General features: G+C 32.7%; 2 protein-coding genes across 3 annotated transcripts; both read left to right on the top strand.

The window, feature by feature from the left end:
• The first annotated feature begins 1,586 nt into the window (after positions 1-1,586).
• LOC116011089 (probable amino acid permease 7) lies at positions 1,587-15,068 on the top strand. 2 transcript variants are annotated; one of them, XM_031250606.1, is made up of 8 exons: positions 1,587-1,849; positions 12,151-12,223; positions 12,316-12,540; positions 12,622-12,715; positions 12,866-13,089; positions 13,334-13,467; positions 13,573-13,800; positions 14,454-15,068. In XM_031250606.1, the coding sequence occupies exons 1-8, from the start codon at positions 1,772-1,774 to the stop codon at positions 14,853-14,855; spliced, it is 1,458 nt and encodes a 485-aa protein (XP_031106466.1). In that variant the 5' UTR covers positions 1,587-1,771; the 3' UTR covers positions 14,856-15,068. The 2 variants fall into 2 exon arrangements, with proteins under 2 accessions (XP_031106466.1, XP_031106465.1); XM_031250605.1 differs by lacking the exon at positions 1,587-1,849 and adding an exon at positions 8,729-8,845.
• Positions 15,069-15,148: 80 nt separating this feature from the next.
• LOC116007211 (probable amino acid permease 7) lies at positions 15,149-17,367 on the top strand. Its single transcript, XM_031247826.1, has 4 exons — positions 15,149-15,388; positions 15,633-15,766; positions 15,872-16,099; positions 16,753-17,367. Exons 1-4 carry the CDS (start codon positions 15,247-15,249, stop codon positions 17,152-17,154), a joined length of 906 nt encoding a protein of 301 aa, XP_031103686.1. The 5' UTR covers positions 15,149-15,246; the 3' UTR covers positions 17,155-17,367.
• The last annotated feature ends 2,065 nt before the right edge of the window (positions 17,368-19,432 follow it).

The following is a 19,432-nucleotide window of genomic DNA, read 5'->3' as shown; positions in this document are numbered from 1 at the left end:
ACAGTTCATGCATTTTATGGGTTGAACATGCTCTTTTCTTCTGTATTGTTTTGAGCATAAAATTACACAAGATTAACATGAAGATATGTCTTAATTTACAACACTTTTAATATTACTTACATTTTTGGATTACAAATAATCTGATTTGGTACGAATTTGATTATTTAAATTTATACTCATAATGAAATTTGGTTCCCGTGCAAAAATCAAAACATATATGATGGTTTGACTCATGCTTGGGGTCCTTGGTTGGTTTTCTTGACGGTAGCGTTTCCTCTGACGGTTATAGTGTCAGTCAGACCTCTCATATTTCTTGAGTGGGGAACCGATCCTTGCGAACTAGACCAATCCTGCCTTGCTGACTAAGGCGTTGCTGGTTTAGGGAACATTCGTTTTGTGACTCAATCATTTTGGCATATAAAGAGAACAAGGGTAAAACAGGTAGAAACTAGGAACGCGTGCTTTTCGTAGCGTTTTGCATAGATGTCAATGATGGTTTTGACCATGTTCACCATAAATTGAGTATGGAAATACATAACGTGGGTAGAAAAATAGTACGGAGTAGTATTACTGCTCAGGGAGCTAGGTCCAAAATAGTATGTACAAAACTCAAGATACTGGCCCAAAACTAGTGCCCAAAGAATACATAATAAATATTAATTATAGCTCTAGTAGAGAACTAGGAATAATTAAGAATAATATTGTAGCCCGTGGGAGTTAAACCCTAGTGTTCCTATTGGAAGTTAGAACTAGTGACCACCAAGTTAGGATGTACTGTAAGGATCAAGGGATGCCTTTAAAGGGGAGGCAAGGGCGCCTTATATAGTACTGATGAGCTTCTGGATGATTGACAAGTGTACGGCGTCGACTAGTCTTCATTCTTGGTTATACACGTGTCCCCCACTATCTAGATGCCAACGATATTCACATGGATAAGTAGAGCATCATTTCTTCTGGTATATGATATCTAAGTAGCTTGGGTGGTTGATTCTTGTAGTGCTTGAGTTTTGTTTGTTAATATTTTGTTACATTTCACACACCCCTTCAACTTCTTGGGCTACTATTCTTCTCTGCCACCCGGTCCCCTTGAGCCAAGACTTTCTCAATAAAATGACCCCACCCCTAGATCCCATGGTCCCACCAAATGCCCTATTAATACATCATTTGTAACATTATTTACTCTTTCTATGTTGACAGTATTTGTTATATATATCCATAAAACTTATATTGTAGGCGCATACAACACTACGTAAAGACTAAATGCATACACATTGATTTACCTATTGATTTTGCAATAAATTTACATAAGATTTGTAAACACGTGATTTTCATTTATTCATTTTTTTCTTCTAGATAATATTGATTTGTCAAATGTTTTGTCATTTCACTCAACTACTCAAATTGAATTGAGAATAAAGAATTCAAAATTATACTAAGAAAAGTATTTAGAAATCTTTGAGTAGCTCTCAGCAAACATATCAAAATTGTATACATTATATGAAATGATGGTGACTTCATACCTTCTAATTAATTCCTTTGGCAAGAACTCACTCTCTTGCCACCATTATTGTCGCTTCCATTGCTTGCGTACACTCAAACGTACCCTTCTTAGTTCTTACAAAGAGCGAAACCATCCAGGAAAATTACAAAGATCGAGCCAATTCAAAAGAGGGAGTTGGAGTACATTTACTCTTTTAGTTCTATCATATCAGATCATATCATTTAAAGTAGATTTTGTGAATAGACAATTCAGAGGGTGAGTGATTGAGTCATGGGCGTCCAAACAGGAAGGGGAGATGATCAACAACCATTGATGATGGGGGATGGCTTTGTTCGTCAGCATGACCAGGTTTTCCTTTGTCTCTTTTCAATTCTATGTTATTTGATTTTTATTCGAGATTAATTTCTTATAAAGAGTCTCACATCTATGGTATTAGGTTTAGAAGGTTCTCCACAATTTCTGTTTTTGAAGTTTAACACTCGATTTATATATATGAATCATGCTATGATTTTTAGTTTTTGCTTTGTTTTGTTTTGTTTTGTTTTTGTTTTTTTTTTTGAGTATTATTAATTCTATTACATTGTAATATATAATCTGCATGCTAGTCAATATCGCCTCCATCGAGATTCGGTTTTATGATCTCGTATTTAGAAGAGTCATTACGATCACAAGGTTATTTGGAGTTTTTGCTTAGTTGATTGTTTGACTAATAAATGATTACATTATTTGATGTAATTGTTGGTATATGTCATTGGTGCCTTGTTGGCATCCTTATCTAACATAGCATTTATCAACACTCTAGTACTTTGAATTAAATGGTTAAGTTTGAATGTAACGATCTTTGTGTTTCAATTTATTTGTGGTTTACACTCTCACCTAGAAAGGAGTGAGTTCGAGTCTTAGTGGATGCGACTGTTAACTCTTTGTCCTTCAGTAGGTTGAAAAAGTATCTATGAACATATACTACATTGTAACAGAGTCAATAGTACTTAAAAAAAAAGCCACAACAGTCTTTCAAAATTAAAAAATATTTTGTAAATTCTAATAATGAATGATTAAAGTAACCAAACACGTGAATATTTAAACAATCAAAATACTTTTTTTTTTAATAATGCGTATTAAATTTGGACGAGTTACAAACCAATTTGGTTGACGTGAGTGGTTATGCACTCTCACCCTTTATATATATGTGTGTGTGTGTGTATAAAATAGAATTCCATTCAGGTGAGAACGGGTAGCCCATGAGATAACTAAGAATCACTCAGCGTCGTCCACGTGTCCAAATCTAACGGATCAGAAACATTGATTTTAAAAAAAAAAATAATGATGACATTTTTGTAAATAATTGAACATCGAAGTGCAAGTAAATTGTGTTAAAAGTGCAACTAATAGTTTCATATATTGTACCTAAGTGCAAATAAAATGTATTACAAGTGCAAGTAAAATGTATACTGAGCATTAACCAATTCCCACCCCCACTCAACTCAGGCAAATTTTTGTGTAGACCATGTTCTACTTACACAACTGTGGGGATCATAGTCCATGAAATAAGGATTTCTTAACTCAACCACTTTAATTTGTCTCATTTATTTTATAATCTTTTGTATCAAAGTTATATTCAAAATTTTAAATTATAGGTCTAAAATATAATTCAGCGGAAGTAATAATAAAAAAAAAAAACTTGACTTATATATCAAGTTCTAAAACAAAATTCTAAGAAATCGAAAAACTTTTAAAAACTGTTTTCTAAATTGAAAACTGAATCATATATCATCTATTTGGTTATATATCGATTTGGTTACATATTTATTTATTACTATGATTATATTCATTGTCATCTTTTTTTTTTTTTACTTATCACCATCTTCTATTTTTTCTACTCATATTTACTTATATAAACATTATTTATTTGCTTAGGATTAAAGTTAGACATTATTCATATTATCACAATTAAAACTTGAATTCTACACCAAGTTTTAGATTTTGATTAAACTCAATATATTATTGATTCTGATATTTTTAGTCATGCTATATTGTAATATAAGTTTGGTTCAGAAATATCAGATATTGAAATTTCACATATATTAGACCTCAAAGTAAAAATTATATATATACATTTCATTCCAATGAATATATCCAAAAATACATATTTTAAATATTAGCTCAAAAGAATAATTTAGTTAGTTATATATACAAATATAAATTGATTCGGATATCAAATGTAAAAATCTTACATTTATTAGACATAAAAGTAACAATTTTATTCATTCCACTTAAACTAAACATATATCCAAAAATATTTTAAATATAAGGTCTAAAAATCACTCGAAATTACACTTTTGTTAATTTTATAATGTTAGTCAAAAAAATAAATATGAAAAAATGAGTGTTAGTAAACAAGATTTCTAAATAAAAACAAAAAAAAAAACAAGAAAATTAGAAAACAGAGAACAGTTTCCGGCTTGAAGTAAACGGCTGTTATGTTCTACAATAATTATATTTAAATATGCATAATAATTATCTTCATCTTTTAAAATATGACACATTTTAATACTAAACATTTTATATTTTGTGACAATTATATCTCAGTATAACACCCTAACAACACGTTTAGTTCACAGTCTGACCTATTTCATGAACCAAACATGTCATAAAAGAATGACGTACCTGACTTTACTGAGTTGGTTAGTAGTTAATTGGTGCACAAATTATTTATAAAATTAAATCATGACATCATTTTAAATGAACACAATGTAAGAAATATCTTCATGCACTAGATATATATATACCAAATTAAACATTCAAATATTCAATAAAAGCATTCTACATACGTTTAAACAATATAGTCACTAAATACCTAAATTAGGTGTTTAAATACAAAAACTTCGAACTTATATATTAAACTCAAATCATTTACAATAAATATTAAAATAAAATATAAATCTCTAAATAAAATCTTTTGATCTTTTAGTACTAAATCATTTAATGGAGAATATTAAATTTAAATTTTAAGAATTTTATTTATTCTCTAGGATTATTTCTAAAGAGTTTCATTATAGATACCTGTAATGTCCTAAAATAAAGACCAGTATTTATTATAGTTATGGGAATGGGAAAATTTCAATGAGCACAAATTCTTTAACATTATCTAATTAAAATATCTCAATATTTATTCATAATATATCAAGATACAAATATACAATTATATCTATTTTTTAGTACACAATTATATCTAAACTAGGTGTGTTTGGTTGACGGGTTTTGGTATAAGGTATGTGTATCAAAGTGACTGTTATTGTTGGGTTGACATGTTTTTATAATACTATTATGCGTTTGAAATACCTCTTGAAAAACTCATACCCTTATTAAATAAGAGTTTCATTTCCCTTCTTCCTTTCTTCCCCAGCCAACTATTAATAATCATTCTCATTCGATCATATTACCAAACATGCAAAATACTTTCACCAAAACCCATTACCCTTACCAAGTATTTGATACTCATACCGATTCCAATTCTCATGTGCGAACCAAACACACCCTTAATATTAACTCAACTATAATATCTTAGATGACGAGCTCCGACTTAATGGGCAAATTATTATGTGGAATCAGATAAAAAATATACAATTTAGGGAGTGTTTGGTTCATGGGTTTAGCTATCAGGAATGAAAATCAAAGTTATTGTTATTGTTTGGTTGGCAGGTTTCTAGAACACTACTATGTGAATTGATTACCCCCTTAATTAGAAAACACATTTCCTAATAAAATAAGGGTTTCATTCCATCATTCTCCCTCATAATTGGTAATTTGATTTTTAAATTTGGATTAGTACTTTTAGATTTTTGTTTTTATTTTCTTTGTTCATATTGGTAGGTTGGATGTCTTTATATTAGAATAAATTGTCTTGATTTTTTGCTCTTGTATTTTTAAAACCTGTATTCCTATTATAGGATCATACATAACCAAATAATAATATTGGTAATCATTCCAATTCCACCATACTACCAAACATGCAAAAGACTTTCACCAAAACCCATTACCATTACCAAGTATTTGATTTCCATTCCGATTTCAATTTCCATGTGAGAACCAAACACACCCTTACATACTAAATGTTCACAATTCTAATTGTGAACATTCAATATATAAATTGTACGTGATTTACATATTAAATGTTTATAATTCAAATTGTGAACATTCAATATATTAAGGGTGTGTTTGGTTCGTACATGGGAATCAAAATCGGTATGGGTATCAAATACTTAGTAAGAGTAATGTGATTTGGTGAAAGTATTTTGCATGTTTAGTAGTAGGGTGGAATGAGAATAATTATTAATAGTTGGGGAAGAAATGAGGAAGGGAAATGAAACCCTTATTTAATAAGGGTATGAGTTTTTCAAATAATATGGTATTCCAAACCCATAGTAGTATTCTAAAAACCTTTCAATCAAACAATAACAATCATTTTGATACCCATACCTTATACAAAAACATGTCAACCAAACACATCCTAAATGTGATTTACATACTAAATGTTTACAATTCAAATTGTGAACATTCAATATATAAATTGTGAACATTCAGTATGTAAATTGTGTATTTTGAACACAGGGGTGGACCTAGGTCCATTGTATAACTATTGGACTTGATGCTTTTGGGCTTTGGCGCGGATTCTAAATAAAAAAAAAATAAAAACACAATTAATCGAATATATCTCACTAGGAGTGTTAATGAACAGAGCTTTCGACAAACTACTCGTGTTCGTGTTCGGTAAGCGTTCGTTTATGTTCGTTTATTAAGGTAAACGAACATTAACAAACAAAATTTAGAGCTCGGTTAATAAACGAATAGGGTTTAAACAGTGGTAAGCTCGTTTGCTAAGAGATCGTGAACAAGCTCGGTTGTGTTCATTTAGTAATATTCGCGAACAAGCTCGTTTATGTTCGGTTTTCAAAAAAAAAAAAAAAACTCATTTATGTTCGTTAGTAATGTTCGCAAACAAGCTCATTAAGTGTTCATTTAATAATGTTCGCAAACATGTTCACAGACATATATAGTTGTGTTGTTTGCTCGGTTATTGTTCGTGGACGTAGATTATGTCTTGTTCGTGAACGAATTGTGTTCATGAACATGTGCATGTGTTTGATAATTAAGTGTTCACAAACATGTTCGTAAACGTGTTCGCTAACGTTAACAAACATGTTCGTTAAATTGACATTTTTAATTAAAAGCTTACTTTTACACGCCCAATAAGGCATGAATGTTGCGCTGAACGCGTAGAGCTTGGACTTTGTTTCTCCTTTTCACTCTCCACGCGAGCCCGGTAAAAACCAAGCGTTGCAATAATAAAAACAAACTAAAAATCATCTTCCACATTAAATAAAAATCATAGCAATTTTGTTTTTTCAAAAACCATTAAAAATCCACTAATAAGATTACTCTAAACTTTTTATATGTGAACCCCACTGTTATTTAAACAAGCAACCATGCGCACGCGTGAAGATCAATTATGCGTTCAACCTGGCGTGTGCACTGCACACGCCTGCTGAGCGTGTAAATGCTCTTCACAATCCTTTTTTTTTTTTTTTTAAATTCAATATTGTTTTTGTTTTGTTTTGTTTTTTTCTTTTATCTTTCCTATTTTTTCTTTTTTAATCAAACATATAAAAATTTCTCAAAAATTAAAAAGAATCCCACTATTGAAGATGCGTTTGGATAATAATTGAACACTGTCTTTAGCTAACTTCACGTTGAATAGTCAATAATTGTGTGGTGAGCAGAGTGCAGAGGTTAGGTCCTGCAGTCTGCAGATCGAAAGAGACACCCACTCACATGTCGGATGCAAAAATCAATGGATCGGAAGATGACAAAATTCACTAACTCTTTTTGTCCTTTAATAACCTTAAATGTAGCGTTCATTTTGAAGTCCCTAGATTGAGCAGTAGTTTATATATATAGAAAAGGGTTCTTTCGGGGAAAGATTTCCGTGCGATTTTACGATAATATATATATTATTTAAATTTAAATTGATGCATCTTAATCGTCTAATCTATATACTTTAAGCTGGATTAATATAAATATAATTTTATAGAAAAATTTTTATAAAGAATATTGGTTGTATTTTGGAATTGTAAAAGAAAAAGCAATTTAAGAGGAAAATTATGCACCTAAAGCCTTAGGCCGACACACCTTAAGTTTCAACAACTAACGCACCTTAATAAGAAAAATCACACACCTAAACCATTAGACCAATGCACTTAAGTTTCAACAACTAGCGCACCGTAAACTTAAAACCACACACCTTAAGCACAAAAGTCGCACAGCTTAAGAAGAAAACCATGCCCTTAAGTTTGACTCATATGAAAAATGACGAAATTGCCATTTTTTTTTTTAATTGTTAATCCTAAACGTTGATTTTGTCAAGATCAATGACTCTTCTCTCACTGCACAACCGCACTTGAGCACTCCAATCACATTTGAACCATATTATATGTGTGTGTGTATATATATATATATATATAAATTCTTAAAACAATTAAATGAAATTGACTACTCCTAAAACTCTATGCTCGTCTATTTTCTATTAATTGATTTATATTTACAAGGATAATATATATTTCTACTTTTGAATTTTATAAATATACATAATAATATGACTTGAAAAAACATACTAAATAAGGTTCAACGACATCTCAATCGTGTATTAATTGTAAATTAATATAATTACCAGATATTAAAAAGTTGAATAACCAAAGTGAAAAAAGCTGATAATAGTATACACATTAGTAATACATTTACTTAACACAAAATGTGTTAAGTAATACAGATACATTTTCATTTCAATTACTGCCTTATGTTTTGTTTTTTTTTTTTTTCTTTTTTCCCCTTTTAAGCTTTTATTTAATAATATCCTGGATTGAAATAATCTAGCAAAAAGACTAAATAGACCATCAAATTTTATAATTTGTGTAATTGAATCATTGAAGAAAAAAGTGTACAATTTTAACGTACTCTAACTCTATAAATTTGTGCAATTAACATTTATAGCATGATGTTTCCAAGTAGAATTAATCAAAATATTACTATTTTACTTTTTATTTTTTTAGTTATTGAGGACGGAGGAGGCATCTTCCTCTGATCTGTCTAAGTCGTCTACGAGCAGAGGAGGAGACATCTTCCTTCGTCAAGGTTGCCATTAAATGGAGCAAGATCAGAGGTAGCTTTGCCTCCTCCTCTCTTAATTAGTTTTTTAAAAAACATATGGACAGTGGTAGATGGTTGCATCCTTCTCCGTCCATAGTCACGGTGGAGTCAATCATGCATCATTCTTCAGTGGAGGAAGGGGTAGGATAACACAATCGTTATACTGTGGTCCATGGTTCACAATGCATTGTCAACTATGGGTAATGGTTGATACTGCAGTTGTGTTGAATTGATACTGCAGTTGGGTTGAGAGGATACTGCAGTTGTGTTGAAAGAGAATTGCAGTTGCGCATAACAGAGGTCATGTCATTCATCTGGAACTGTAGTTGTGTTGAAAGGATACTGCAGTTGTGTTGAACGGATGAATGGCCTCTGTTCCGTGCAACTGCAGTTTCCTTTCAACACAACTGCAGTATCTTTTCAACACAACTATACAACTATAATATCCGTTCAAGACAACTGCAGTATCAGCTATAATCATGGTCCACAATATAATTTGGGAGGATCACAACCTCATCTCATCTTCTTTTTTTTTTAAAATAAATAGTTATTAATATATTATATTTTTCATGAAATTAAAGATAAATGATATTTTATTTTCCAAGTGGGATGCCATAGAAATAATGCCAATTGCATAATTTTTGTAACGTTATATGATTCAATTGCACAGTTTTTTTTTTTTTTTTTAAATTATTCAATAGTCTAATTGCACAAATTTTAAAAATTTGATAGATTATTTGACGCTTTTTAAAATTATTTATTAGTGGTATAATTAGCATCGGGTGTTTTATTTATTTTTTTTTATTTTTTATTTTCTGTGTGTTCTTTATGTTGCATCTTTATATCGTTTTACCAATTCTACCCAATATTTTCTCTTTTACCAATTTTGTTGCCACTATGTAAAATACAAACACATATACATATGTGTATATTTAGTTTCTATATAATTTAACTAAATTTTATTTTTGAATATGTCAATAATTGTAATCTATTTTAATTCAATTTCTCCAAATTTTAGCTTTAATTTAATTTAATTTTTAACTTCTTCTTTTACAAAAATAAAAAACAAAAAACTGAAAACTTTTTTTTTTTTTTTTGTAAAAGAGTTTGTCTTTCATTTATATATTATTTTATGTGAAATATCCGCATTATTGACTTATTGTCAACAAAACATTATTTATTTATTTATTTATTATGGTATCGATATTAAAATTGTAATTAGAACATACATAAAAAAAATTAATTACTCTTGCTAAAAGTGTAATCCTTTTGAAATTTAATATCTATTAAATTCAATATATTTTTTAGAATGGATCATATTTAGCCCCAAGCATCGTCAAAATAAGTTCAAAATTACTAGACTTGCACAACGAGTTTCTGAGAAGGAAAATACACTTTCTCCATTCTAAATAGGAATCATTTTATTAGTTTATCTTAGTTGAAATAGCCATGTTTCCTCAAATTAGAATCAGAGTCTTATACAATTCAAGTTAATTTTTCTGTCTTATTTTATCTTTCTTCTTTACTATTTTTTTTATATTGAATAATATTTTTAATGTAGTTTCTAAATATATAAAGGAAAATTATAATTTATATCCCTCACAAATATGTCAATTATCAATGTCATCACTTAATTATTAGTGGTATAAATGTTACCCTTCAATTTTTAAAACGTGATATATATTGCCCTCCCCTAACAGGAAGAAGGAGAAACATTGTTGTTGTTGGAAGGAGAACAAACGAAGAAAGAAAAATGGAGGCAAAAAACGTGGTCTTCTAACATGAAAAATAGCAGCGGGTAACCACACTTACACCCTAATAATTCAGGAGAGGGGCAATATATGCCACATTTTGAAAATTGAGATGCAACAGTTACACTACTAATAATTCAGGTGTGACATTAATAATAGACATATTTGTGAGGGGCATAAATTATAATTTTCTCATATATAAATTTTGTATACTAATAATATTAAACTTAATATTATGAAAATTGAAATAAAAATAATTCCAGTCAAACCTCGTTAACTAAACCATACACATCAAATAGAAATGAGGAATTATTATTTTTCTCTCCTTAAAATAGACTAGGATAGTACTAATATTGTTTGTTAGATAGATTTAAATCTTGGGACCTGAAAGACGTACCATGTTTCCTCAAACTAGAACCAGAATGCAACGCCTTCCCATATATTATTCTTCTCTCCTTAAATTAGACTAAAATAATAATCTCAACTTGTTAGATTCCAAATATTGTGTACCAAACTTCCTCCTCTGGGTTGGCTTGAGCCAAATTATTGTTGTTGTATGGCCGAATATTGTGTGCCAATTAAACTTCATGTGGCTGGATTTCCTCTGGGTTGGTCTGATGACCCAAATTATTGTCACAGTATGGCAGGACGTGCTGTTTTGGTCCTACATCACATTATTTGCATGTTTTTATATTGCCATGATTTATGCAAATTATACAGTTACAAGCTTGATTAATATAACATTATTATAACATGATTAATAACACAGCTGTGCGGACCATGGTCCATGTAATAATGATGGCTCTAATACTATATAGATGGTAACTGGTAAGTCAATAATTATTCGTTTATATTGCTTAAGAAATGAAGCATACAACTGGCAAAATTTTAACGGTAAAGTTAAATTGAATAAAATTAAATCAAATTATGGGGAGCGGCTGTGTATTTTTTTAAATTTTATTTTTAATTTTTTTAAAATTTGTTTAAGTATTTTTAACTCTTTAAAGACTAATACGCGTCTAGGCGGCTGTGTATTTTTTTTATTTAATTTTTTAAATTTTTTTAAAATTTGTTTAAGTATTTTTAATTTTTTTAAAGACTAATAATTAGAAAGTATATAATATTTTAATAGTTAATACTAAAATATTAAATATTAGCCTAAAAAATATCTAGAGTTTGTACAATTTAACGTTATTTTGCTCAAAACGATGTTGTTTTGAGTGAAATAACCCATTAAAAAAAGAACAATAGTTAATTGGCTAACTAGGCGACGTCTAGGAGGCCCGCGCCTAAGCCGGCCCCATTTAAGGTGATACACTAGGTGGTGAACCGGCACTTAGGCGGGGACTAATCGACGCCTAGGCAGAATTTTTACAACACTACTATATATACAGAACTTTTTAAAAGAAGGTTGAATTGTATAGTATAGAGACGTTCTCAGTCACATTCGAAAATGAGTTCCCATATTGGTTTATACCGAATCGGAGTAGGCAATCCCAGCTTTTTTTGGTCACAAAATAAGACAGCAGTATTGGGTGTATTATGATATGTGTTACTTCTGATTGAAAGCCTGTACTTTTCCGGAAATATCTTCCTTTAATACCCAACAAGCCAGACACCCTGTGGATATATCAGATAGGCTTTTCTAGCTCTTCTGCCTTTCTGCTAAACCAGATTGACCTACACACCATGCAGATGGAAACCCAACAACCCTCAGCACCAAAAGGAGATTCAATCCTCAGTGGTGGCCATGATGTAATCAGAACAGGTAAATCCAAAGCTTCAGATTAAGTAATACTCACATGGGCTTTTACCAAAAACTGGTAATTTTGGCTGAGCAAATTAAAATTGTTGTGGCAGGAACTGTGTTGAGCGCTGTTGCGCATATAATTGCAGCGGTGATTGGGGCTGGTGTTCTGTCTTTAGCTTGGAGCACAGCACAGTTAGGATGGATTGCAGGGCCAGTAGCATTGCTGTGTTTTGCAGTTGTGACTTATATCTCTGTTTCTCTTTTGTCCCAGTGTTACATGTCGCCTACTGGGCACCGGAATCCCACTTACATGGATGCTGTTAGGTTTAATCTGGGTAGGTATAAGCTTATCCATTGGCCTGCAGAGATTTGTATTGTGTGTGTGTATATATAAGTTTGCTTATGTGATGGTTCAGGAAGGAAACATAGATGGATGTGTGGTTTGCTTCAGTATGTGAGCATGTATGGGACCTGTATTGCCTATGTTATCACCACTTCCACAAGTATGAGGTTAGTGAGAGGACCAGTGTCTGGTGCTCGCAAGAGGGTGAAACTCTGTTGTGACTATTAGGGCTGGATTCTGCGTTGTTGTTTACAATCTGTTACTTAAGAACTAACTGAGCTGTCTGTGTGCACTGTTTACTTGTGGCATTGATACAGGGCGATTGAGAAATCAAACTGCTACCACAAGAATGGGCACGAGGCTAATTGCGGTAGTACTGGGATTGGGACCAACGTGTTTATGATGATTTTTGGAATTGCTCAGATATTTGCGTCGCAGATACCTGATTTTCATAACATGGCTTGGCTCTCCATTGTTGCTGCACTCATGTCCTTCGGCTATGCCTCCATTGGACTAGGCCTTGGATTTGCCACAGTTATTGGTATCAATTCATTTTCTTCAATTCCACCTTTTTTGTCATCCACCCAGCCAAATTGATCAGGCTTGTTGACTCAATTCCACTCTTGGCAGCACAAGTCTATTGACTTTCTTGGTTTGAGTCAGTCAGTTATGGACAACTTAGATTTGTTTACTTTCTTGTGATAATTTGTTGGCTAGGGTTGCAAGTCGGGACTTATCTAGTGCACACTCGGGTAATTCTTACCCGTTTTCCTCGTAATTTACAGAAAACAGGGAAATTAAGGGAAGCATCACTGGAATATCAACACACACTGCTGCTCAGAAGATATGGTTATCATTTCAGGCCCTGGCAGACATTTCCTTTGCCTATCCATACACCCTTATTGTCCTCGAGATACAGGTACTATAATTTCTTGAAACCTGAAACTCTTGTCATGCTTATATTCTTGGTTTCTTGTAGTCATCCTTAAAGGGGGGTTAATTGGTTGTATTTGATGATCTAAAGGATACTCTGAAGTCACCCCCACCAGAACACCAGACCATGAACAAGGCATCATTGGCTGCAATACTGATCACCACTTTCTTCTATACTTGCTGCGGATGCTTTGGCTACGCAGCTTTTGGCAACGACACACCCGGCAACCTCTTGACCGGATTCGGATTCTACGACCCATATTGGCTCGTTGATTTAGCCAACGCCTGCATTATTCTGCATCTAATTGGAGGCTATCAGGTATACCATATACCCTGCTTCGATTTTTAGACAAGTCCGCATGGACAGTTCAACTGGTCATAAGGGTAAAGTTTAGGAGAAGGATTTCTAGACAAATTAAATTGAAAATTGTGTCAAATAAGCCTTTGAGCTTTACCTACAAAATTAATTAGGCCCCTAAATTTTGTACAGATGCAATTAAACCCATTAATATGTTATTTTGGTGTATTGATGTCCAAAAATCGGATAGTGACCTGTAATAACAGGTCACTATAATTCCGACAACCTTCCGGCGGTTCTCCAACCAACTTCGATAACTATTTTTGACAACAAAACAATCAGCGGGAGTCTTCGGTCGCCTTCGAATCAACAAAGAAGGCAACCGGGCTACCTTCTCCAACCACTAGGTTGCCTTCTCTATTGATTTGAAGGTGACATGCGACTTGGTCGTCGGTTGTTTTGTCGCCGGAATCATAATGACTTTTTATTACGGGTCACTAACCAGTTTTTAGTTTGGGTTTCAATGTATCAAAATAATAAGTTAATATATTTAATTATACTTTTAAAAAGTTGAAGGGTCTAATTGATTTTTCAGATAAAATTAATGATCTATTTAACCATTTTCTCTATTAAACTTTCATTAACTAACACAAAATAAAATGGGATTTCTTCAGATATACTGTCAACCGATCTATGCATTTGCGGAGAAATGGTTCTCAGAAAGGTTCCCACAGAGCCAAGTTTTGATGAAACCCCATGCTCTAAAACTTCCCTTCTTGCCAGTTTTCCGGCTGAGCCTTTTCCGGCTATGTTTCCGAACCGCATATGTTGCATCAACTACAGGCATTGCAATGCTGTTCCCTTACTTCAACCAGGTTTTAGGAGTGTTGGGAGCCGTGACCTTTTGGCCATTGGCCATTTATTTCCCAGTAGAAATGTATGTTGTGCAGAACAAAATTGGAGCCTGGACAAGAAAGTGGGTTTTTCTTGAGATTTTCAGCATGATTTGTCTGTGTGTGTCAATTGTGGGTTTGGTTGGTTCAATTGAAGGACTCATAACTGAAAAGTTGAGTTGAAATTTGCAGAATAAGTATGATATATAGTTATATACTTGTAGAATAAGTCCAGGTAGGCCTTCATGGCTGATTAGTGATTATTTCAAGAATGAATCTTGGAATCAGGTTAAATCAATCCTGCATTATTGTAAAGCTTTCTGTTATAGTAATGTATATAATTGTAGTGATTAGTAATAATGGCCACAAAAGAATTGGACCAATATTGCCTTGTAAGTGTGATTTTTCTTTCTTGAGATAGTTTTTTTTTTTTTTTTTTTTTTTTTTTTTNGAGCTGTCTGTGTGCACTGTTTACTTGTGGCATTGATACAGGGCGATTGAGAAATCAAACTGCTACCACAAGAATGGGCACGAGGCTAATTGCGGTAGTACTGGGATTGGGACCAACGTGTTTATGATGATTTTTGGAATTGCTCAGATATTTGCGTCGCAGATACCTGATTTTCATAACATGGCTTGGCTCTCCATTGTTGCTGCACTCATGTCCTTCGGCTATGCCTCCATTGGACTAGGCCTTGGATTTGCCACAGTTATTGGTATCAATTCATTTTCTTCAATTCCACCTTTTTTGTCATCCACCCAGCCAAATTGATCAGGCTTGTTGACTCAATTCCACTCTTGGCAGCACAAGTCTATTGACTTTCTTGGTTTGAGTCAGTCAGTTATGGACAACTTAGATTTGTTTACTTTCTTGTGATAATTTGTTGGCTAGGGTTGCAAGTCGGGACTTATCTAGTGCACACTCGGGTAATTCTTACCCGTTTTCCTCGTAATTTACAGAAAACAGGGAAATTAAGGGAAGCATCACTGGAATATCAACACACACTGCTGCTCAGAAGATATGGTTATCATTTCAGGCCCTGGCAGACATTTCCTTTGCCTATCCATACACCCTTATTGTCCTCGAGATACAGGTACTATAATTTCTTGAAACCTGAAACTCTTGTCATGCTTATATTCTTGGTTTCTTGTAGTCATCCTTAAAGGGGGGTTAATTGGTTGTATTTGATGATCTAAAGGATACTCTGAAGTCACCCCCACCAGAACACCAGACCATGAACAAGGCATCATTGGCTGCAATACTGATCACCACTTTCTTCTATACTTGCTGCGGATGCTTTGGCTACGCAGCTTTTGGCAACGACACACCCGGCAACCTCTTGACCGGATTCGGATTCTACGACCCATATTGGCTCGTTGATTTAGCCAACGCCTGCATTATTCTGCATCTAATTGGAGGCTATCAGGTATACCATATACCCTGCTTCGATTTTTAGACAAGTCCGCATGGACAGTTCAACTGGTCATAAGGGTAAAGTTTAGGAGAAGGATTTCTAGACAAATTAAATTGAAAATTGTGTCAAATAAGCCTTTGAGCTTTACCTACAAAATTAATTAGGCCCCTAAATTTTGTACAGATGCAATTAAACCCATTAATATGTTATTTTGGTGTATTGATGTCCAAAAATCGGATAGTGACCTGTAATAACAGGTCACTATAATTCCGACAACCTTCCGGCGGTTCTCCAACCAACTTCGATAACTATTTTTGACAACAAAACAATCAGCGGGAGTCTTCGGTCGCCTTCGAATCAACAAAGAAGGCAACCGGGCTACCTTCTCCAACCACTAGGTTGCCTTCTCTATTGATTTGAAGGTGACATGCGACTTGGTCGTCGGTTGTTTTGTCGCCGGAATCATAATGACTTTTTATTACGGGTCACTAACCAGTTTTTAGTTTGGGTTTCAATGTATCAAAATAATAAGTTAATATATTTAATTATACTTTTAAAAAGTTGAAGGGTCTAATTGATTTTTCAGATAAAATTAATGATCTATTTAACCATTTTCTCTATTAAACTTTCATTAACTAACACAAAATAAAATGGGATTTCTTCAGATATACTGTCAACCGATCTATGCATTTGCGGAGAAATGGTTCTCAGAAAGGTTCCCACAGAGCCAAGTTTTGATGAAACCCCATGCTCTAAAACTTCCCTTCTTGCCAGTTTTCCGGCTGAGCCTTTTCCGGCTATGTTTCCGAACCGCATATGTTGCATCAACTACAGGCATTGCAATGCTGTTCCCTTACTTCAACCAGGTTTTAGGAGTGTTGGGAGCCGTGACCTTTTGGCCATTGGCCATTTATTTCCCAGTAGAAATGTATGTTGTGCAGAACAAAATTGGAGCCTGGACAAGAAAGTGGGTTTTTCTTGAGATTTTCAGCATGATTTGTCTGTGTGTGTCAATTGTGGGTTTGGTTGGTTCAATTGAAGGACTCATAACTGAAAAGTTGAGTTGAAATTTGCAGAATAAGTATGATATATAGTTATATACTTGTAGAATAAGTCCAGGTAGGCCTTCATGGCTGATTAGTGATTATTTCAAGAATGAATCTTGGAATCAGGTTAAATCAATCCTGCATTATTGTAAAGCTTTCTGTTATAGTAATGTATATAATTGTAGTGATTAGTAATAATGGCCACAAAAGAATTGGACCAATATTGCCTTGTAAGTGTGATTTTTCTTTCTTGAGATAGTTTTTTTTTTTTTTTTTTTTTTTCTCTTTGAATTGGTTTTCTAAAGGTATCCCTCTAGCCGGTAGTCAGGTCAAACCCCTAACCTCATTTTAAGGAGGGAGTGCTGAACCACCATGCCAATCATATTGGTTACAATTGATGCCTAATAATTGAGTAATCCTCTGACTTATCTCTTCAAATTATGATGTACATACATTATTGGAAAAAAGCTTAAATAAGCCATCAAATTATATACAAAAGAGCAATTAATTAAGCTTTCAAGTTTTAAAATTTATAATCAAAGACATTAATTCGTTGATTTGATACTATTAAATCGATTAGTTGAATACCTTACAGTAATCGATAAAAATGTACAATATTTATTTAAATAAAATAATTTAAAATTTAAGAAATAGTGTTTTCTTCAAATTATTTCAGTATTTTATTATTATTAAAAATGAAGAACAAAAACCAAACTCTGTGGAAGTGTGGAACTGCCTGGGTAGACGAGTCGGGAGTATTGACTAAGGATATTGGATTCCTCGTCTTCTCTTTGGTAAAAAAAACAACAAACATTCTGGTCGATAAACAGTAAAGAGACAATAATTTTCTATCATCTTTTTTTAGTCGCTGTTTCGTACTTGACTCACGAATCAATTCAGACTGGGGAGTGGGGACCACCCTTCACTCTTTTACTCCCAATTAGTTGAGCAATATTTATTTTTTATATTTTCAGTCACGGAATAAAATGCTAATACATATAAAAGGTTGGATAAAATGAGTGTAAACACGGTTAAAAAAATAACGAAATGGTTCAATTAATTGGGAGAAAAAAAAAAGGGAGAGGACCAACTTGACCGGCAAATTATTCTGTCGGTTGTTATGCCAGGAATCCATATCCACTTTACACGGGTCAATGTTTACAATTTCATAAATTCATGATCATAATTTCATAATTATATGTTCAATTGTATAACACAATTTTTGAATTTATATAATAAAATTGTGAATATTGAACAATGTAATTTTGACATTTTGTATATTAAAATCTAAAATTGTGAATATAAAATTCTAAAATTATGAACATAGAGTTTTAAAATTGTAAGCATGACCCGATTCCATAAGTTAATTTGCCTTATTCTGTGGACCCGCCATGGTATAACTGTCCAACTTGACCCGCAACGATGATGGGATTGCACTTGGTTTAAGACTTTGAGCTATTAAAGCAACAATCTTTTTCTTTGAAAATTAAACAAGAAAAATCCAATATTTCGCCATCAACTTTAACTGGCATTTCAAACTTTTGAGCCCCAAAAGTCAAGAATCTGCACCAATTAGCTTAGATAGTGTAGTCTGCCAAATTATTCTCTGGACCCGAATTTAAAATGGCATAGATATACAATTTACATGCTAAATATTCACAATTTACATTTTAAAAATTCACAATTTGGATACTACAAACATACAATATTAACATATATATAATTGATTAACTTGTTTTGTATTCACAAGTTTCTTTCAAATACTGCAGTCAATTCTAAATACTAAAAACACACAATTTAATCATTTTAAAATTTAATACAATCTTGTATTCCCAAATTCTATTCTACAGTTGTTATGTGTTTTGATTTAGAAACACAATTTACATTCTTTCAAGGTGGACTCTAGTCCATGGTATAACAAGCGTAGTCTTTTATGGAGTTAGAGCAAGCCAGTAGTGGGTTATTTCCTAATTTTTCAGAAAAATGATTTGCTCATAGTAACGAACTAAAAATCTAACCATTGTACTATTGCTTCAACCTGGTAGCTTAAGAGCATGTTAAATAGCATTTTTTAAAGGGTTTTTTTAATTTAGCTGTATTGGAAGAAAGAAAAAGTGATGTGGCAAGGGAGAGCAGAGAAGAGCTCTTGTGCAAGAATTCAATTTTCCAGGGGAAAGAAAAAAAAGTGCACACAGTGAGCAACATGCAAAATGCCTATTAGGCGTGTGCTCTTATAGTCTTATATGCACTTGATGGGCGACCACTTCAATTCTTTTAGATTTTATATATTTAAGACTTT

This window comes from Ipomoea triloba, chromosome 2 (genome assembly GCF_003576645.1).
Source record: "Ipomoea triloba cultivar NCNSP0323 chromosome 2, ASM357664v1".
Lineage (NCBI taxonomy): Eukaryota > Viridiplantae > Streptophyta > Magnoliopsida > Solanales > Convolvulaceae > Ipomoea > Ipomoea triloba.
Note: the sequence above shows the minus strand (reverse complement) of the source record. Positions and strands in the feature narration are given on the sequence as shown.